At 51.4% G+C, this 20,726-nt stretch overlaps 3 protein-coding genes across 4 annotated transcripts in view; 2 read left to right on the forward strand and 1 right to left on the reverse strand.

Moving 5' to 3' along the window:
* On the forward strand, positions 1-11,090 carry GBA2 (glucosidase, beta (bile acid) 2). The gene is made up of 17 exons (XM_010846085.1): positions 1-533; positions 4,227-4,318; positions 4,627-4,742; positions 6,387-6,605; positions 6,905-7,144; positions 7,368-7,470; positions 7,623-7,776; positions 7,864-7,989; positions 8,185-8,357; positions 8,570-8,674; positions 8,874-8,981; positions 9,081-9,232; positions 9,358-9,464; positions 9,602-9,744; positions 9,819-9,934; positions 10,030-10,221; positions 10,496-11,090. The coding sequence occupies exons 1-17, from the start codon at positions 205-207 to the stop codon at positions 10,775-10,777; spliced, it is 2,757 nt and encodes a 918-aa protein (XP_010844387.1). The 5' UTR covers positions 1-204; the 3' UTR covers positions 10,778-11,090.
* On the reverse strand, positions 10,946-15,428 carry CREB3 (cAMP responsive element binding protein 3). 2 transcript variants are annotated; one of them, XM_010846084.1, is made up of 9 exons: positions 15,014-15,428; positions 14,756-14,903; positions 14,613-14,680; positions 14,407-14,496; positions 12,669-12,775; positions 12,492-12,560; positions 11,803-11,887; positions 11,621-11,705; positions 10,946-11,539 (listed from the first exon to the last, which is right to left on the reverse strand). In XM_010846084.1, exons 1-9 carry the CDS (start codon positions 15,149-15,151, stop codon positions 11,223-11,225), a joined length of 1,107 nt encoding a protein of 368 aa, XP_010844386.1. In that variant the 5' UTR covers positions 15,152-15,428; the 3' UTR covers positions 10,946-11,222. The 2 variants fall into 2 exon arrangements, with proteins under 2 accessions (XP_010844386.1, XP_010844385.1); XM_010846083.1 differs by having other exon boundaries at positions 14,613-14,903.
* Positions 15,429-15,576: 148 nt separating this feature from the next.
* The window catches only part of TLN1 (talin 1), a 31,572-nt gene continuing 26,422 nt past the window's right edge, over positions 15,577-20,726 (forward strand). Inside the window, exon 1 of the mRNA XM_010846082.1 lies at positions 15,577-15,856. The gene's annotated coding sequence lies outside the window, so the exon portion shown is untranslated. The remainder of the gene's footprint in view (positions 15,857-20,726) is intronic.

Here is a 20,726-nt window from a genome sequence, read left to right on the forward strand (position 1 = left end):
GTCGCCGCCGCCGCAGCAGCAGCAACAGCTACCTGGTTGCACGGAGACACCAGCTCGCTTCAGCTTTCCCCCGTGGCCCGCTCTCCTAGACAACACCTAACAACCATCCACGTCCGCATCTGGGCTTGGCTGGCCAGATACTTGGTACCAGAAAGCTCGGAAACTGAAACCACCTAGGTCCTGGAGACCCAGGATCCGGGGAATATGGGAACCGGAGTCCCAGCCTCGGAGCAGACCAGCTGTGCCAAAGGGGATCCACAGGCTTCTTGCCCTGAAAATGGCACGGAGGCTGTGCAGGTTACAGACTGTCCAATCCCTGAGGACAGTCCACCCCAGCATGAACAGGGTTACAGCAGTGCGGAGGACTCCGGGCAGCTGATGGCTTCCTACGAGGGGAAAGCTAAGGGCTACCAGGTGCCTCCCTTTGGCTGGCGCATCTGCCTGGCTCACGAGTTTGCAGAGAAGAGGAAACCCTTTAATGCCAATGACATCTCGCTGAGCAACCTGATAAAGCACTTGGGCATGGGCTTGAGGTGAGTCGATCCCATTGCCTAGAGGACCTTGTGCCTCACTTTGTTCCAGCAGAGGCAGGAAAGGGTGAGAAAGCAGGAGGGTGCCTTGTCCTGGTCAGGTGGCCCCTATTCCCAACATCATCTAAGCCCATAGTTTTGGAGGGTGAGACCAGGTCAGGTCTCTTTGCAACCTACTTCGTTCCAGTAACTTGTCCTTTTAGCAAGAAAGGGCATTTGAGCCTTGTAGTAAGCCTTACAAATCTAGGCTCCCTCTCAGGTGCTCTCTCTTCTCTGAAGACTGCCCTTTGGGATTAGGTATACTTTGTGACAAGGTAGGAAAGATACTCCGGCAGTTTCAGTACTGATACAATGTTGTCTTCTGGAAGGGAAGGGTTCTCAACTCCAGATCCCCCTAAGCAACTGGAGTATTCACTGAACCTCACTCACTTAGGCACAGCATTTAATAGTCCCAACACCCTTTGGCTTCTTTCCTCGAACTCTGGCTCCAGGGAGTGGTTGAGAACCTGCCTGCTCTCAACCCTAAGGAGAGGGTGATGAAAGGTAATATTCAATCTATTCTGGAATAGATGGCCCCTGATATAAAAAGCAAAGAAGACCTTTGACCAGAATGGCCCTGCCTTAGGTGTTCCTAGAGATTAGTTATAATCTTCCAGAGCATTTCCAGGTCCCCCACCCCAGCAAGGGGTTGCAGACAGGCTGAGAGTTTATCCTGTAGGAGGCTGTAGGACTCCTCCGGATCCTCACTGAGTGTTGGGGACCAAGACCCAGTAACAGGGACAGGTGCCTGTGAGGACAGAAAGCATTACCCTGAGGTCATCCTGAGACAGTTGCCACAGTAAACACAGAACTGCAGAGGGAGGCTTCAAGTATGGGAAACCTAGCTTTGACAGCCTCTTAAGTAGAGATTCCTTCTCTTCTGCGGTCAGTGCTGTGGGGCTGGGGTGGAGAGCCCATGGACTAACCCAAGCCCTTGGCAGTGGGGAGGGCCTGTTGCTGCCTGGGTGTCTGACTCCTCTGACAGTTCCTCTGGGTGCCCTGTACCAGAGCACAGTAATTCCTCCAGGCTGCTTCTGAAACTGACTCGGCTAGTTTTGACCCTAAAAGGCTTTGGGTCAAAACAGGATCTGGGGCCAGGGTATTGAGAGAAGCACCTTGGGGTATATGTGGTGGGAACACTGAGGTCAAGAACCTGTCCATGGGCATCTTAGCCCCTCCATCCCTAAGTATAAGCTGAATCACAGATGCCTGAAGCTGTCCTCATCCCCTGGACTCAGATCCCCATCCCAGGACAGGTGGGGATCACTGACACACGGGTTTTGAGATGAGATGAGGTCCTGCACTGAGGAGAATGCAGGGGTGAGACAAGAATTCTGAATGATTAAGTTGAGGTTGAAATCATGGAAAAGGACAAATAGATCAGGAATAGCCAGCTGCTCATTGGTGTGAGAGAAACATAGGCCCTAAGAGGGAGCTGAATTGGGGGTACACTGCTCAGGAGCCCCAGTAAGACAGAGTTCTCTTGGCCTCAGAATGGTAAGAACTCAATTTTGGTTGCTCTCGCTTTCAGCCCGAATTCATTCATTCAGTAAATATGTACTGAGTGCTTGTTCTGCGCTAGACACTCCTTTGCTCTGCTATCTTCACATCTTGCATTTCTCCCTCACTGCCCTAATCGGAGCTGTGCCCTCCCTCCATTTGGCAATCCTTTCTGGCCACCAGTTTCAAAGTCCAGTTTCCTCTAAGCTGCAAAGAAGAGCTGCCTTCCCACCATCCCACTGTTCATCTTCCCTTCGTCTCCCCTCACTCCCAGAATGTACCCTCCCTGTTCTTTAGTCATATTTCTCCTCCACTTGCTCCTGTCCCTGTTCATTTCTCTTATGTTCCACTGTTTGTACATACGTTCTTTATAAACCCAGCAAATATTTGTTGACTGCAGACCAGGTGCCCTGCCCTGTACTTGAAGCTGTGGGTAATAAGCAACAAGTCTTTGTCGCTGTCCCTTTCCCCATGGAACTGAAAAGTATGTCAGACTCACATGAGGAACACTAAAGTAACAGGACAGTGTCTGATCGGGAGCTGAGATAGTGTACGTACAAGTAATGATGATATGTGACGTGTATATTCCACTTTGTAGCTTTCCTATCTATTGTGTCATTTGTGACCTTAGAAGGGCACAGGTGTGCCAATAGAAGGGTATCTATTGTGCCCTTCCAACCATCCGTTGAGGTAGGGACTTGAGGTAGGACTCTACTTCAGCAGGATTACTTACCCCATTACATGGCTATCAGCAGTGTGCTTGAACAATGGGGATAAACGAACTGGTGAGGGAGGAGAGTGGAATTGGGAGAGAGTCCGGCAGGAAGGGGTTGCTTAGTGAGGACCCACTCTGAATGGAAATTGTAGGAAGTAAGATAGGCTGGGGCTTTCCTGGTGGCTCAGATGGTAAAGGATCTGCCTGCAATGCAGGAGATCTGTGTTCAATCCCTGGGTGGGAAGATCCCTTGGAGAAGGAAATGGCGACCCACTCCACTATTCTTGCCTGGAGAATCCCATCGACAGAGTGCCTGAAGAGCTACAGTCCATGGGGTCACAAAGAGTCAGACACAACTGAGCGACTAACACACACACACACACACACACACACATACAAGATAGACTGAGACAGATGTCAAAGCCTTGAATCCCAAACAGAATCATTTGCCTATTGGATACAGAGCTGTGATAAGATCAGGATATGTTGGGGGTTTTAGAAGGTTTTTCTGGGATATAATAAGAGAACAAATTAGAAAGCTTACAGTTTAAATGCTGAACTTAAAAAGAGACAGAAAAAGAAAAGAAAAGAAAAAGACTTAAAAGAAGATGGCCCAAAATGTATATGGGTGGGATTTTTTTCACCTTCCACCTAGTGCATTCTCCAGATTTTCAACCTTTCATAATCAGAAGAAAAATCATTTTAAAAAAGAAGCTATTGCAGCAGCCTATGCCTGTTTGAAATTATGTACATGTCCTCTAGAATTTGCTTGGGCAAATCTTTATCCATGGGCATTGGAACCCCTTGGTTTCTGCATTGAAGCCATTCAAGTTTTGTCAATGGCACCCCACTCCAGTACTCTTGCCTGGAAAATATCACGGACGGAGGAGCCTGGTAGAGTGCAGTCCATGGGGTCGCAAAGAGTCGGACACGACTGAGCGACTTCACTTTCACTTTTCACTTTCATGCATTAGAGAAGGAAATGGCAACCCACTCCAGTACTGTTGCCTGGAAAATCCCGTGGACGCAGGAGCCTGGTAGGCTGCAGTCCATGGGGTCGCTAAGGGTTGGACACGACTGAAGTGACTTCACATGCCTGTTTATGGGGTGGGGGTGATTATAAGTCAGGAAACTAACTGGCCCTTTCAGCACCTCAGACAGAAGCTCCTGGAATAAATTAAATCAGTGGTGGAGTTAGAGGTGAGGAAAGATCAGAGAGCTCCTTCTAAGGAGTAGAAAGGAGAAACAAAGATAGTCCCGTGCCATGACTGGGGGTGACTGGGAAGATGAGAGGACCTTGAACTACAGAGAAGTTGAGAGGAGAAGTTTGAAGTGAAGGCAGTGGGTCCTTGGAACAGTTAAACATGGGAAGTCACAGTGTCCAAAGAGAGAGAGGTGACTGCAGCCTCTTGCCCTGACCCACAGCACCCCTTGCTCCTCAGGTACTTGCAGTGGTGGTACCGTAAGACCCAGGTGGAAAAGAAGAAACCTTTCATCGACCTCATCAACTCTGTGCCCCTGAGACAGATCTACGGTGAGCCTTACTCCAGCCCTGCCCAGTCAGAGAGAGCAGCATCCAGGCCCACTTGGAGCTAGGCAAAGAAGCCTTCAGCTTCTTTAAATTGCACTGACCCATTCCCTAGGGTTCCCCCACCCCAGCTTTATTGAGATATAACTAACATAGAACACTGTATAAGTTTAAAGTGCACAGTGTGTGAATTTGATATTCTCCCCTCACCCCCCACCCCAGGTTTAGGGGAACCCATCTCTATAGTCTAGAAAGTGAGAAATGCGCTCTTTTTCGTCTCCCGTGCCCCTCTGACATCTTGATTCTTTCTCTAGGTTGTCCCTTGGGTGGCATTGGGGGAGGCACTATCACCAGAGGCTGGAGAGGCCAGTTCTGTCGTTGGCAGCTTAATCCTGGAATGTACCAGCACCAGACAGTCATCGCTAACCAAGTAAGAGCCAGGAGGTAGAGCAGAGGTCCCGGACAATACCTCCCAGGCAGGAATGGTCTCTTGGCTAGTGTAGGATGTGGCGATTAGAGATGTACATGATTCCATGTAGTATTTTCAGGATGCTTTCTGTGTGCCAAGCCCTGTGCTGGAGTGTACTATAGGAATGAGACACTCAGAGTTCATGTTCTTTGAAAGAGAAAAGGTACCCCTGGTGCCCTTTATTTCTCTAATAAATGCCTCCCACCTGCCTTGCTGCCCCAGCTCCACTGGTTGAGCCTGTCCCCAGCCACAGAGAGTCAGACAATTCCAGGATCACTTAACCTGCTTGAAAGATCAGAAGGGAAAACAAACCAAAAGTCTGCAAATGCACAGGAACAGAGATGCATGCACAGAGCACCTACTGCTTGCCCTGATTTGCCAGCCGTCAGCCACTTCGTCACTGCTAGGCCTTTGATTGCCAGAGGCATGTGGGCTACCTTTCATCATCTCTCTCTAGTGCCCTCCCATGTTGAGTTGTCCACCAAGTTCCTACTTCCTGTCTGAGGGAGGCCTCCAGCTCATCTTCAAAGGAGAAATGACTAGCAGACCTTGAATCCTATTAATGACACTGCCCTTCCTAGTTCAGGTTCACCAACCCTGCCCAAGGCCCCAGGCTTCCTCTGGCTCATCCCTGAGGTATCCTGAGGCGAATGCCTTCCAGAATCATGACTCTTTTTTTGTATAATATTTAATATGTAAAGATAGTTCTACAAGGAAGTACCATTATTATGCCCGTTTTACACATGAGGCAACTAAGTACCATGCCCAAGGTCACATGGTTGGTAAAGGGAAGCACTGGGATTCAGAACCAGTTTTCTCTGTGGTTACAAGCCTGTAATGTTAACCATTACCTACTATTCCAACAACATAAAAAAAAATTATTTGATGTATACATTAAAGATATTAGGCGTACTTTGAACCGAGGGAGGAGATATTAACCCCTCACAGCCTGTACCCTCCAGAGCAGTCAGGGAGTCAGAATGTAAACACATTATCACATGCTGGACTAGAAGGGTAGGGGGCACACAGGAGAATGGCTCACTGCTTGAGGGGAGAGATGGCATTTGATCTAGGCCTTGAAGCCTGAGGGGTTTTACCAAAAGGAGAATGAACATGCGCAAAAGCATGGAGAAGGAAATGTACTGTGCTCAAGGAACAGTATTTGATATGACCAGAAATATAAGGGCTTGAACAAGTAATGAATCTGATGGGCGGGGAGGGGCCACCTCAAGAATGAAACTTTGAAAGCCAGGTAGGTGAGTTTAGATTTTAGCCTGAGGGCCACGGGAGTCATTGAAATATTATAAACACAGACTAATATATCTTGAGTTCTCTGTAAGAAAGATCAGTCTGAAATCCAGATGGGATGGGGCAGAGATGGTGCGGGCCAGTCTTAGGGCAGTTAAGACCAGAGCAGTGAGAAGGGAGAGCAAGCAGGGAGAAAGATGGAGAAGGCACGATTTGCAGTGATTTACTGAGTGTAGGGGGAAGGCCTGTGGGCGCGGGTCACCACTGCAGGGTCTGGCAGGGGAGAAGCCACTCTGGGAAGGGGTCTCGTTTGAGATACCTGTTACCCCATTCCAGCCCACGTACCTTCTTGTTTAGTTCACAGTGTGTTTGCGCCGGAGAGGACAGACGGTGTACCAGCAAGTCCTGTCGGTGGAGCACCCGAGTGTCCTGCGCAGCTGGAACTGGGGTCTATGTGGGTACTTTGCATTCTACCACGCCCTCTATCCCAGAGCCTGGACTGTCTATCAGCTTCCTGGCCAGAACGTCACCCTCACCTGCCGCCAGATCACACCCATCTTACCCCATGACTACCAGGTGAGGCTCCCCCTTGGTTTCCTCTGGGCTCTCCCTTCCCCAGGATCTCTCTCTCCTGGAAGTGTCGTGACCTGTGCGAGAGGGGTGGGGCATGAACTTCACACTGGTTTCCTAGGACCACCAACCAATTGGTCTTCTGTCTCCTAGTAGACAGCCTGCCAGGCAATGTGGGGAGATGCAAGTGGAAGACACTATATTAGCGGGTATCTGAGTCAGCTCCTCGGTGCCAAGGACTGATCCTGGGAAGTGGGGCCGAAAGGCTACACAGGGGCCATCTGAGTCTGACCTTCTGCTCCCAGGACAGCAGCCTGCCTGTAGGAGTCTTTGTGTGGGATGTGGAAAATGAAGGGGATGAAGCCCTGGAAGTGTCCATCATGTTCTCTATGCGGAACGGACTTGGTGGTGAAGACGACGCCCCCGGGGGGTTGTGGAATGAGCCCTTCTGTCTGGAGCATGATGGGGAGACTGTTCAGGGGCTGCTGCTGCATCATCCAACCCCCCCGAATCCCTACACCATGGCTGTGGCTGCGCGACTTTCGGTATGGAGGCGCCTGCCCTATAGCATTGCCCTGAAGCCCTGCTCTCAGCCTGACCCCTGAGCCCAATCCCCTGTGATCTCTTCACTTCTTCAACTCCTGAGTCCTACCCTCACCGTAGCCTTTGAGCTGGTGGAACTTAGAGGCGGGAAGATGTAGAGGGGAGTTAGTCAGGAGCCACGCACCTATGGAGTTTCTCCTCACAAAGTCTTTGACCCCTTAACAGGCAGACACAACGGTAACCCACCTTACAGCCTTTGACCCTGACAGCGCCGGGCAGCAGGTGTGGCAGGATCTACTTCTGGATGGACAGCTGGACTCCCTCGCTGGTGATGGGGGGTCTCACGGGGAGGTGGAGGGAAGAGAGAATGTCCCTGTCTTCAGAGCAGGGCTGGGAGGCCTGGTAACCAACAGGCCTTCTTCTTATGTCAAGGATCTCTGTGGCCAAAGTGGGTACTCACTCATTTTGTGCTTCTCTCAGGAAAAAGTCTCCCTTCGCAGAAAGGAGTGGGCATCGCTGGGGCTGTGTGTGTTTCGGGCAAGCTGCCACCACGAGGCCGGCACCGCTTAGAGTTCTCACTGGCTTGGGACATGCCCAGAATCATGTTTGGAGCAAAGGGCCAGGTCTACTACAGGTGACGGGAATGAGATTGTACACGGATCATGGTGCTGGGGGTCTGAGTGGAGCCCGTGTTCTCATGCCTCCCCTTCTGTCCACCCAGGCGGTACACAAGGTTCTTTGGCCCAGACGGTGATGCAGCACCCGCCCTCAGCCACTATGCCCTGAGGCACTATGCCGACTGGGAAGAGAAGATCTCGGCTTGGCAGAGCCCGGTATTGGAGGACAGGTGCCAGTGGAGCCCGTCTCTTGCCTTTCTCCCAGGCCCTCACACTTTCACTAAGACTCTGATTCACTCTCCACCACCAAAGTCAACAGAGGTGGTCTGGGATTCACTTGGGACCCCTACTTCACTGAACCCCAGAATCCTTCCTTTCCTGAAGTGCCACCCTCATGAGACCATTACCTCCTTCTGCCTCCCCAGATCCTTGCCTGCCTGGTACAAATCTGCACTGTTCAATGAACTTTACTTCCTGGCTGACGGGGGCACAGTATGGCTGGAAGTTCCTGAAGACTCCCTGCCAGAGGAGCTGGTGGGCAGCATGGGCCAGCTCCGCCCCCTCCTGCAGGAGTACGGCCGGTTTGCCTACCTTGAAGGTACGGGCTGCCAAGGGGCGTGGTGTGTGTCCGTGAGGCCAGTTAGTGCCCTGCCCCACGGCAGGAGGATGGGTTTTGCCTATCCCAGGGTACTGGCTAGAACATGGAGTGTGATGGTGCCCTACACCCCAATTCTAGAGGTGCAGCTAGGCAGGGCAGTATGAAGAAGCAGCAGGAATTCTGGCAACGTGTTGTCTCCTTCATTTCTCCAGGCCAGGAATACCGCATGTATAACACATACGATGTCCACTTTTATGCTTCCTTCGCCCTCATCATGCTCTGGCCCAAACTTGAGCTCAGCCTTCAGTATGACATGGGTGAGGGTCCCTTTTGTTCCCCTTCTGCTTCTCAGTTCCCCACAGCCCTGAACCTTGGTGGTCCCTGATGCCTCTTCCACTCAGACATATGTGGATCCTGCTCACCGGTTCCCCTTGAGTCCCACACACAGTTCTGTGCGCCACCCCAAGCCTACCCACTCCCTGCCCCGCACCCCCCCTTGTGTATCTGCTCCCCCAGCTCTGGCCACTCTCAGGGAGGACCTGACACAGCGGCGGTTCCTGATGAGTGGGGTAACAGCACCTGTGAAGAGGAGGAACGTCATCCCCCATGATGTTGGGGACCCAGGTACAAGCCCCTTCAGCACAAGGGTGCGTCTCTCCCTCCGTTTCTGCACCCTCCACCTGAGCCCACTGTGCAGATGACCACATTTCCTCCCCTCCCCAGATGACGAGCCATGGCTCCGGGTCAATGCGTACGAGATCCACGATACTGGAGACTGGAAGGACCTGAACCTGAAGTTTGTGCTGCAGGTCTATCGGGACTATTACCTGACGGGTGACCAGTGTTTCTTGAGGGACATGTGGCCTGTGTGTCTGGTAAGGGACATGTGTGCAGTGGTCTGTGTACCAGTGGCATGTTTCTGGGTATCTGGGGAAAGCCCAGCTGGCTACTGTTGTCTTTTCTTAGTATCTTGGTCTTCAGTATCTTGATCCCTCTTTAGGCCGTGATGGAGTCTGAAATGAAGTTTGACAAGGACCACGATGGACTCATCGAGAATGGAGGCTATGCAGACCAAACCTATGATGGATGGGTCACCACAGGCCCCAGGTTGTGGGGGTAGGGATTTCCAGGGCCTGAGGTGGGGAACTGGGCACCAAGGGATTGTGGGCTCAGTGTGCCTATTATACTGTACGAGAGTGGCTGGAGCTGCCAGGCTGATTCCCCCAACCCGTGTCCCTCATCAGTGCTTACTGCGGAGGACTGTGGCTGGCAGCCGTGGCTGTGATGGTCCAGATGGCTGCTCTGTGTGGGGCACAGGAGGCCCAGAATAAGTTTTCTTCCATCCTTAGCCGGGGCCAGGAAGCCTATGATCGGCTGCTGTGGAATGGTGAGTTGGGGAATCCTAAAGAATCTCAAGGCAGCTCTAGGAGGCAGGAGACTTACTGTGTCCTCCCTCTCCAGGCCGCTACTACAACTACGACTGCAGCTCTCAGCCTCAGTCCTGTAGCATCATGTCTGACCAGTGTGCTGGCCAGTGGTTCCTAAGGGCCAGTGGCCTAGGAGAAGGAGACAGTGAGGTGAGAGACTAGGAGAAGTCCTAGAGAAAGCTGAGGGTTTTTCCTGGGGGTGGGAAGCAAGTATAAAAGACCATGTTTCTTCTCTGTCCCTCTAGGTCTTTCCTACCCAACAGGTGGTCCGTGCTCTCCAAACGATCTTCGAGTTCAATGTCCAGGCCTTTGCAGGAGGGGCCATGGGGGCTGTGAATGGCATGCAGCCCCGTGGTGTTCCCGACACATCCAGCGTCCAGTCTGATGAAGTCTGGGTGGGCGTGGTCTACGGGCTGGCAGCCACCATGATCCAAGAGGTAACTCACTCCCTTCCCCGGCTCTCTGCCATCTGTACCTTGGCTATCAGACTTCTGATAACCTAATTCAATGCCATCTTATCCATCCAGAGAGCCTCCCACCTTCCTTGGCATGCATTCTATTGCCTGTCTTCAGGCTTCTGCCTGTGAGCCAAATTTATCTCCCCCACTAGCCAGGAACTCCCTGAGGGCAGAGACCCTATTATCTCCATCTGTCCAGCTGAAATAGCTATTCAAGGGTTGCCAAGTAATGACTTCCCTCTCTCCCTTACAGGGCCTGACTTGGGAGGGCTTCCGGACAGCTGAAGGCTGCTATCGTACTGTGTGGGAGCGCCTGGGCCTGGCCTTCCAGACTCCTGAGGCGTACTGCCAGCGGCGGGGGGTCCCCCCCCCCGCCTACATGCGGCCACTGAGCATCTGGGCCATGCAGCTGGCCCTGCAGCAGCAGCAGCAACATAAAAAGGCCTCTGGGCCAATATCCAAACGGGGCACAGGACTATGCACCAGGCCCAAACATGGACCAAAGGAAGCCATGGCAAACCCAAGCCCAGAGTAAGCCGTGTGAACTGTGGAAGGAGGCGCTAACAGCCCAGCCTTTAGCCTGACCTTTCCTCTGCCACCACCCTCACCTCCCCATCTCCTGCAACCCTGAGCCACCAGGACAATCATGCCCTCCCTTCTACCTACCCACCATGCCAGTAAAGAGGGGTTGAGGGTGAACCATGCATCAGAATCACTTATTTATTTCTTTCTTCACCCCATCCCCTCACTGCATGACGTGTTCAGGGAGGTCATCTGATTCTCTTAGGCCCTTTCATGGGGTGACAGACATACACAGGTTCAAATAAAAGACCCAGAAACCCAGTGAGTGTGGTGTGTTTGAGTCCTCAGGCTTCCTGACAGGGCACAGGACCTGAGGCTAGCCCTCTCCTACTCCCTTTCCTCCGAACACAGACTAGGGGGCACCAGACTCTGATAAGAGGGCCCCCACATCTTCACATCTAGCCTGAGTATCTGCCCTGCAAGATAACAGATGTGGGGCTGGGAGTAGGGAGCCATCCTTCCTCTCTTGTGAGATTTGCATGCAGGGGAGATATGGAATCTGGGCAGGAGCACCCTGAGAAACCATCAGGCAGTGGCAATTGCAGGGGAGGCTCTGCTCTAGGAGCCTGGGGCATGAGATGGAAGAGGCAGCAAGAGTTGCTAGCAGCCTGGAGCTCAGGGTCCAAGCTGTCCTTTGGTACCTCTGACTGCAGGGCAGGTGGCTCCAGCTGCGGGGGGTCCTCGCTGGGGAGGGCACGAAGCTGACGGGACAACACTGAGGAGACAAAGCCTGTTCAGGGGCAGGCTGGGGCTCTCCCCTAGCCCCTCCCTAGTGGTATCCTCATGGAGCTCTCACCTCTGTGCTCAGCCGGCAGGCTCCCCCTTGTGTCCGAGGAGTACATAGCAGGTACGAGGAGGAGACAGAAGGAGAAGAGTAGAACCTGGAGCACAGGAGAAAAGAGATGAAGAAGGGCTCTGCATTGCACCCCTCTCCCTGCCACCTGAGAAAAGAATATCTCCTTCCATCACCATCCTCACCAAGACACAGGTGCTGCTGCTGCTGGCTTTGTTTGCTGTCTGAATCACCATGGCCTGGAGTCTCCTCAGCTGATCCAAAAGGGACCTATAAGGGGACAGTGAGCACCCCCAGCCTGGCACCTTGCCATACAACAAAACCCTCCTGTTAAGGCCATCCTCTCTATGTGTGCTCTGGATCCTCTCTTACTTTTTGCAAGTGATCTCTTCTGTGACCAAAATATCAGACCTCATTAACATAAACACACACGTCTCTGCCCTGACTTAAACTTCTTTTGCAAACCCCTTCAGTGGTTCTCCACTGCCTGATCAGCTCTGTACACAATCCTCACCAGGGATTATATTCTCTACCTTCTGGCCCAACTCACCTATGTTAGGGTTCCAGCCAGACTGGACTAAGCTGTGTCCTCTCTGCCTAGAATGCTCCCCACCCCCATCCCAGAATCATATCTACTATCAAATGCCATCTGCCACATGAGATCTTACTCCCTCTCTTCCTTCTTGATACTTATACTTGTGAATTTATTCCCTATTACTGTGAGCTTCATGGAATCAGAGACCCATTAAAGACCAAGCATCAGACCTTATACGTGAGAGATGCCCTGTGAGAAATCAAGTATGGAGCAGGAGAAAGATTGAGACAGTATTAAGTGGGAGGGATGAGAAAAGCCTGATGTGAAAGAGTTGCTTACAGATTCTGTTCCTCCAGGAGCTGTACTTTGTTCTGTAGCTCCAGATTCTGGGCTGTGTATTTCAGGACCCTGGAGGAATAACAGGTATGTGGGGACATGGCCTGTATCCTCCCTTCAAAAACCTCATACTTCCAATTACCTGCTTCTCCCACCCCCAAGTCCAGCTCCCTTTCATACCTGCTTTCTAAACCCCCCACATACACCTTCTTCTTCCTGCGGCTCTCTTGAGCAGACTTTTTGTTTCGAATCTTCCTCCGCACCCGTTTCAGAACTTGTTCCTCCATCTGGGAGAAGACAGGAAAAGGGATCCCATCAGAGGTACATTAAACCAAAGAGTTTGAAGGCAACCGAGTTCAATCTTCTCAAAGCATAAATTCCTTCTACAATTTCCCTGACCAATAGGCACTCTGCTTCTGTCTGAATGCTTCTGAGGACCAGGTGTTCATGTCCTCACAAGCCAAACCATTGTAACAATTTTATTAAATAATTTTTTTAAAAAAACCTTCCTTATCATGAGCCAACATCTGCCTCTGTTGTTTCTACCTGTTGGACTTACTTAGCACCTAATCTCTGGGGCCATAATAGAACAAAGGTCTTCAGCTATTTTAAAGCACTTGACATTTCTTCAGAGTTTAAAAAAAAAAACTGGGCAAAAATTTTAACTCATCATCTTATCTCTTCTCAGGATGGACTGCATCTTCTTAATATTTGTCAAAGATAATAGGCTCAAAACTTAAGAAGCTTTTTGGCCAATATAAAGGAAAACAAGATGGTTACTGCCCTTCTAGTGGCAACACTATTAGATAACTGGTATCTAATGATACAACTGGGCTTCCCCAGTGCCTCAGCAGTAAAGAAAAGTGAAAGTGAAGTCGCTCAGTCGTGTCCCACTCTGTGCGACCCCATAGACAGCAGCCTACCAGGCTCCTCCGTCCATGGGATTTTCCAGGCAAGAGTACTGGAGTGGGGTGTCATTGCCTTCTCTTCTTCTTCAGCAGTAAAGAATCCGCCTACAATGCAGGCAACTCAGGAAACAGGTTCCATCCCTGGGTCGGGATGATCCCCTGGAGAAGGAAATTGCAACGTACTCCAGTATTCTTCTCTGAGAAATCCCATGGACAGAGGAGACTGGAGGGCCACAGTCCATGGAATTGCAAAGAGTTGGACACAACTTAGCGACCAAACAACAACAACAACTGAATCTGATGATACAGCTTCTAAACCCCATTCTCTTCCTTAGTAGCCATATCACACTGTTGACTCAACTTGTACTTTTTTTTAGCCACACCTCGCAGCTTGTGGGATCTCAGTTCCCAGATCAGGGGATTGCACCCTGGTGAGACCAGGATTGCACCCTCACCCTGAGCAGTGAAAGCACAGAGTCCTAACCACTGGATTGCCAGGGAATTGGCTCAACTTATATTTTTAAGAAATTAGAATTCAGTTAACCTTTCTGTTAACAGACATTGATTTCATCATAGTATCACAATACCGTGCGTGTGAAGCTGCCACTCATTGCTTGAAACTCCAAATTTTACATTTATTCTTGTTATACTACTTAATCCAGCCTTGATGAACTCTAATACTTAATTTACTATTCAGCTACAGGTAAATTATCATGAAACCAGTGAAATATAAGTATCAGAGCCCCGTGGTTGTACAGTACTTTCCAAATCCCTTTACTAATATTACCCTGATAATTTTGAATTCTTAGTTAAAAAGAACACCAAAACTTATACAAGCACTACAAACCAGGATCTGTCCTTGCAAGCAGTATACTAACCACATGCTCCAGCTTCCTACTCAAAAATGTGCTAATCTCTCACCTCAGTTCTTTTTCAAGTTACTGATACAAAATTAACAGAACTGGCCTACTTGGAACACACAACCCCCGTCCCCACAATGGGAGACTTACCTTAGTGAGCGGAAGCATCCCAGGCAAAGTAAGCCCCTCCTTCTCCAACAGCCTTTTCTCCTCCTCAGTCAGTATCAGCCTAGCAATCTCCTGCGGTTCCGGAGAGGTGGGCAGCAGAGTTGCAAAGGGATTTCAGAAAGTAACGCGGAATACTGCCCCGACCCGCGCAATACGGGAATAACCCTCCTGTAAATCAAGTCAAGTACCTGATCTGCCGGCTCCTCCACACGCAGTGGAGTCATCTGAGCCCCCTCTTTTTCATAGCTCTCATTATCTGCAAAAGGGCAAATATGAATAGTCAGTCCCTGGAGTCCTCTCCTTTCCCAAACTTCACTTATTTCAGGCTTACCGAGATCTATGGAGACATGCTCTTGTGACAGAGAATAGGTGTGGTCATGCTGGACAAGACAGGGGTCAGAGCTGCTGAAAACGTTCAACACTGCTGGGGGACTCGGCAGGCAGCTCAGGAAATCCTCCACGTCCCAGTCGCTCAGAGACTGCACAGGGTTCAAATTAACAGGCTTTGACCATCACCACCCCCTGCCTCAGGGACACCCCGCCCACCAACCCGCCTCACGCCTCCCCGACTCAAAGCCCCCCAACTCACCTCAGAAAGTGGCAGCTCCCAATCCGGCGGAGACGTCAAGGCCTCGTCGGGCGCCGCACCCAAACCACCGCTTTCTTCTAGCAGAAAGCCTAGCAGGTCGTGGTCACCCGGGTCCAACGCCAGCTCCATATGAGACATTTACAGAAAAGATGCGCAGAAACACAGGAGTTCACTTCGCCACCCGGACCCTATCCCCAGCCAGGCGTAACCTCGACCGACTGTCAGTCGGCCCCACCTATTGGCTCTCCAGCGGCGTTCTCCTCCTAGCTGCAGGCGATGGCTCTGAAACCGGGACACGCCTCCAGACTCCACTCCCCGCTAGACTTCCAACAGAACACAAGTGACGAACATACCCGCGAGGCATGCCGGGAGTTGGAGTCCCCCCACCCCACCCCGACGCGGAGGCGGCCGCAGTACGCGCCACGTCCAGGGCGCGATGCAAATAGAGGGGACATGCCTTCCGCCCCCGCAGTCCCTGAGGGCGGGCATTCTGAGGAAGCGGCTCCGCCCCGGGCTAGAAAAAGGAAGGATTAGCGCCTAAAAGGGAACTAGGGCGCAGTTCGGGCTCTTTCTCGGGACTGCGCCGCACCCTCGCTTCCTGCTGGGGAGGGGCTGCCGGTCGTCGGCGGGCTCCCGAGCATCGAGAGCTGGGGCCAGAGCAGCTTCCTGCAGTGCCCGCTACCATAGAGCGCGGGCCCAGGGCGCCGCCCGCGGGTGGGGGACGTTCCCGGGACGGAAGTGGCCGAGAGTGTCGAAGGGAGGGCGAGGCCGCAGCCCGAGAGCCACCGGGAGAACGAGCGGGTTAGCGGGCCGGCGGGCGGGGCACAGAGCCGGGCAGCGCAGGTAGGCCGGACCGGGCGAACTGGGGCCTCAGGGTGGGGCCGGGACGCCAGGCCTGGGAGGCGGGCGGGCAGGGCCCCTGACTTCTGCGTCTGTTTCGGGTCATGTTGGAGAGGTTCGCGTCCGGTGTATCTCGGCTTGTGCTCTGAGTTAAATAGGCCGTTTTTCGGCAGCCAGGCCCTTCCTGGAGCAGTCCTCGGCCTGGGATAGTTTTGAGGGAGGGTGAGGAGTGGGTGGCAGTGTGGCGCAGGGCCGGGATCGGCTTTGAGGTTAGCTGGTAGCGGGTACGTGCGTAGGAACGGGTGAGTTGGGGATTAAGTGGAGTTGGGTTTTAGGAGTTAAGGTTAGCTTTAGGAGTGTAAAGCTGGGGTTAAAATTTAGATTTATTAGTGTGAGGTGCGTTTTGTGTAGGTGAAGTTTGGATTAAGGGTATTATTTTGTTTTCTATAACGACCAAGTTTAGTTAGAGTTCAGGTTCAGGTTAACGTATGTCAGAGTTCAGGTTAAGGGTCAACAACAGGAACTAGGTTAGAAATCCAGTTTTAGGGATTAGAGAAGGTTAGCATAGACAGTACAAGGGATAAACAAGAAAGGGGTGAATCAGGAATCAAGTGACAAATGAACTTTAGGTTTAGGGATCAAGATTTAGGGTTAAAGGTCCGGAGTTGGTGCTACAGGTAAAAATTAGATCAAAATTAGGGATCAGGGATTGGATTCAGGTATGTGGTAGGACAGGGATGCCTGTCAAATCCAGTACTGGGAATCAGGAGACAAATTACGGTCAGCGTTAATGTTAGAAATTTCAGGCAGTTTTCTGTGCTGTAGTTGAGGTCAGGGTAGTTGACCTCAGGCAGGTGAAATTTAAGAGATTGGCAGTAGGTAGATGCCCTTGTTGGGTGGGGAAGGCTTCTTTGGCCCAGGGAAATGACAGACTAATTTCAGGCTAGGGTTCTGGGCTAGTTGGAATTGCTGGCATCAGGGATTTCAGCTTAATTCTATTCTCTAAGCCTCAGGCTCTTGCTGTGACCACCACAGTTGAGGGGGAGGGTTCTTGGATCCTGTTGTTTACAAGGTAGGAGTTAGAAAAGAGTTAGGGACCCAGGACATGTACAGGGCTTAGTAATCATGGCGGACTGCGTAGGGGAGAAGGGACTGGTGATTAAGGGGGAAGCAGACCAAGGAAACTGTTCCCATGCAAGAAGAGGGTGGCTTAATTCTCTGAAAATTCAGCCCTACTGCCTCCATTTTCCCTCAGTCCCTCGAAATTAAGCCTTCCTCTCCAACTCTCCTTCCTGGCCCTGCATTTCACACCCTCAGGCGTACCCACTGACAGAATACTTCCCTTGCCTTTAGCTTTCCCATGCTGTTCATGTTACCTTCTCAGCCTCAGTTCTGCCTCCCTTCCCACCTCTTAATCCACACATCCCACCTTCATTTTCCCTCATCCACATCTGAGCTTTCCCATCATTTTAAAGCACTCTCCCACCATATTTACCCACTCATTCACCTACATACCTCCTGGTTATCTGCTAAATACCCCACCACCAGCTCAGCACTACTGCCAAGCCCTCACAGTCCCAGCTATATACCATTCCTTGATTCTAAGCCTCCTAATTTCTTGGTCCAGTTATAGATCCCCTTCCCCCACTCCCCCAACAGAAAAGAGGAAATGAGACCCAAAGAGGAAACTGGGTCTTGCTGATCCCACGCCCAACCAGGCCACTGACCACACCCCCTTTCACTCCCAGCCTGACCCTGCCACTGACCACAACACTGTCCCCTACCCAGCCTGACCCAGCCACTGGCGTCAGCCCATCCCTGTCAACTCCATCTTTACTTAGACACTGCCAGCATCTCTTCCCTGTTCCACTCATTTAACCTGATTTAGCCACTGACTACACATCTCTTCTCAACCTCCTACCACCTGACCTGGCCTCTGACCTCATTCCCTGTCTTAGCCTCGATTCACATAAGTATCCTTCCTCTTCCCCCAGGCTGATTCAGTAACTTATTATATCCATATTTTTCCTACTGTTATCTTCCCTAGCCTGTCCTTGCATTTTTCTCTTCCCCCATTTCCAGTCTGATAATAGTCGCTAAGCCCATCCTTTCTGCCCCTAACTGATTGCTAACTGCATCCCATAAGGCAGCCTCATGTTTGCATTCTCACCTCCTCCTGTCCTTTCTTTCCCCTCTCCCCAGTACCTTAGCTAAATTCAGGCACTCTTGAGTACCTGCTGATGACTGGAAGCTGTGGGCCTCCAGCCTCACTTGGGCCCCTGGTTCCTGAGTTAAGCCTGTCATCAGATCCTGTTGGTTCTACCTCTTCAAATTTCTGATGAGTGACATCCTCCTCTCCACCTTTCTAATTCTGGCTTCATTACCTCCGACTTGTGCCAGTGCAGGGTCTTTATAACTAACCTCCCAGGTAGCTGCCAGAGTGAGTTTCCTGAAGTCTAGTTCTGGTTGTGCCCCTTCTCTGATCATAGCCTCCCTTGGCCTCCTGTTGTCCTCTGGTAGGTGAAATCCCGCATCCTCTTCCTGAGTCCGCCCCTGCCTTTCCATCCTAACCTTGATTTCCCCATCACTGCTCACTTGCAGGTACCCTGTGCTTCAGCCAGCCTGCTCCTCACTTCCCTGAATGCTCCTTCGTGATTTCCTGCTTCTCCACCTTTGCTTATGCTATTCTCTCTGCCTGGAATGCCACCCCTGACTCATCTCCGGCTGGCTGGAATAGTGGAGAGAGCTTGGGCTTTGGAGTCAGAAAGACCTGGGTTTGGATCCTGGCTTCACAACTTATTAGCTGTGTGACTTTGGACAAGCACCTTGAGCAAGTGTTTAACTTCTTTGAGCCTGAGTTTCCTAATCTGTAAAAATGGAAATAACGACACCTACCTTGCAGGGTTGTTGTAAGGATTAAATGAAATTGTGTACACAAAGCAATTGACATATCGTCAATAAAAGATAGATCATTGTTTTTTCTGATTACCTTTATTTGTTTAAATCTTGACTTCAAATGACACTTTTCATGGAGACATTTTAGTCCCCTTTCCCTGACCTGAAAGGGATCTCTCTCATGAGCACGTACTGTTTGGTTCTTACCTCATCCTGCCTTTTATTATAACTCTGTATGTAGCTATCCACTCTGCTGAGGGCAGATGCGAGTGCTTACCCTTCTTGGTTCCCAGCCACTGAAAACCAGGGCCTTCCCCACAACAGGCCCTCAGAACTGCTCACTGGAAGACTGGAAGGAGAAAGCACACAGAGAGACGTTGGGGCTGAGTGTTGTGTGCTTGATGACAGAGGCAGAGTCTTTATGGGAAGATAACGTTGTTGTGATGGAGCTGTGTAGGGGCTGTGTGCTTGAGATAATGTGTTATGTATGTAGAGACTATAAGTAACTTTGTGGGAAAGAGCTCTGTGCATAGGCTGGGGTACATTTAGGGAAAATGAATATGCATGGATCAGGATGGAGGTAGGGAAGGGTTATGCTGGGGGAGGTCAGGTCCAGCCCTTCAGCTGCCCAGTCCAGCCCTAAATGAGCCTGCCGCAGCCTGAGGCCGGATATGTCAGTCTCACCCACAGCCCTCCCCCTTCCCCGCGGTTACAGACTCAGAGGCCAAATTTGGTAACAGGCTTGAGTGTTACTCCCCCCAACCCTCTTACATTCTGAGTCTGTCTTCAGCTTTCTCTCTCCCTCTGTCCCTTTCTGTAACTCCCTGTCTCTCTGCAGCTCCCTCTGTGGGTATCTGCTCTGACTATATTCTCCATGTCCCCCAAATTCCTTACCCCTAGTACACTTACATTCCATTCCTTGCTGGGATTTGACCTCTGTCCTCTATCCTCCCCACACCCCCACCCCCCAATTGCCCAACTCCTCTGGAATGCATCTCAGGAATGTCTTGAGGGAGGAGGAGCTCTCTGGGAGGGGGACATGGTGCGGGGGTGGGGGGGGGATTGTTGCTGTTCCATAAAACATGACAGAAAGTAGAAAGGGGAGCAAAGTTCTCCAGCCGGAACAGAAATTGGATAGCTTCTCCCCTTCCAGGGGCCCGCTTCTGTGCTCTCATTGCCCCCAACTCATTTGATTCCATTTGCTCCTTCACCCACTTGTAGCTGTGTGGGTGTCCACTCAGGACCAGCCTGAAAGTGAGGGTAGCCATGAGTCAACTCCCTTATCGGGGTCTCAACAGAGGTTTCCGTGCTTAAGGAGGAAGGGGGGTGTCCATATGTCCGGAGGAAATGGGGGGAGATGTGCAATTTCAGCTGAGGGTGGAAGGTCTTTTCAGTGTGTCCTCGGCTTGACAGACCTTCCAGCCTTCCAGCGACCCTACAGCCAGGTCTGTCCAGCTATCAGGAGAGGTGTGCCAGGGATGGGGATGGGGGCAGAGACCTAGAACTGGGGAGAGTGGGAGGGTCCCCTCTTGTTGGGAGTAAAGATTGAGGGCGAGCTGTGGTTTCTTCTTTTTGGAGACTCGAGATTATTTATAAGGTCAGAAATTGTCTGTCAGACTCCTGATGCAGACCTTTGCCACATCTGCCTCCTGTCTCCTGTTTCTACCTAGATTTTCAATCTCTCCTCATCTCTTCACCCTGCAAAAACACACCCCTTCCCAGCTTCCCTGGTTCTCAGCTGCTGCCTCCTGTTTCCTACCTTCTGCTTCTAAGACCCCACCCTCCACTTCCAAGCTTTCCTCTAGCTGTGCTTTCTACCCCTTGGGACTAGCAGTTTGCAGAGAGGGGAATGGGCTGCCGAGATGTGCTCACCTCTCTTAGGTAAGAGGCACCAATCCCTGGACGGAGCTGGTCACATCATCAGCTGCCAGGCAGACTTGTTGTCTGGTGCACTGTGCGCCACCTGCCACCTCCATGG

This window comes from Bison bison, unplaced genomic scaffold (genome assembly GCF_000754665.1).
Source record: "Bison bison bison isolate TAMUID 2011002044 unplaced genomic scaffold, Bison_UMD1.0 scf7180017864230, whole genome shotgun sequence".
Taxonomy (NCBI): Eukaryota; Metazoa; Chordata; class Mammalia; order Artiodactyla; family Bovidae; genus Bison; species Bison bison.

Coding starts and splice junctions, on each gene's coding strand:
- GBA2 (XM_010846085.1), top strand. CDS start 205: ATGGGAACCGGAGTCCCAGCCTCGGAGCAGACCAGCTGTGCCAAAGGG. Junction 7,145..7,367: donor CTGTGGCTGCGCGACTTTCG/GTATGGAGGCGC, acceptor ACCCCTTAACAG/GCAGACACAACGGTAACCCA. Junction 7,777..7,863: donor AAGGGCCAGGTCTACTACAG/GTGACGGGAATG, acceptor CTGTCCACCCAG/GCGGTACACAAGGTTCTTTG.
- CREB3 (XM_010846083.1), bottom strand. CDS start 15,151: ATGTCTCATATGGAGCTGGCGTTGGACCCGGGTGACCACGACCTGCTA. Junction 14,904..15,013: donor GGGAGCTGCCACTTTCTGAG/GTGAGTTGGGGG, acceptor AACCCTGTGCAG/TCTCTGAGCGACTGGGACGT. Junction 12,561..12,668: donor GTGGGGGGTTTAGAAAGCAG/GTATGAAAGGGA, acceptor TTATTCCTCCAG/GGTCCTGAAATACACAGCCC.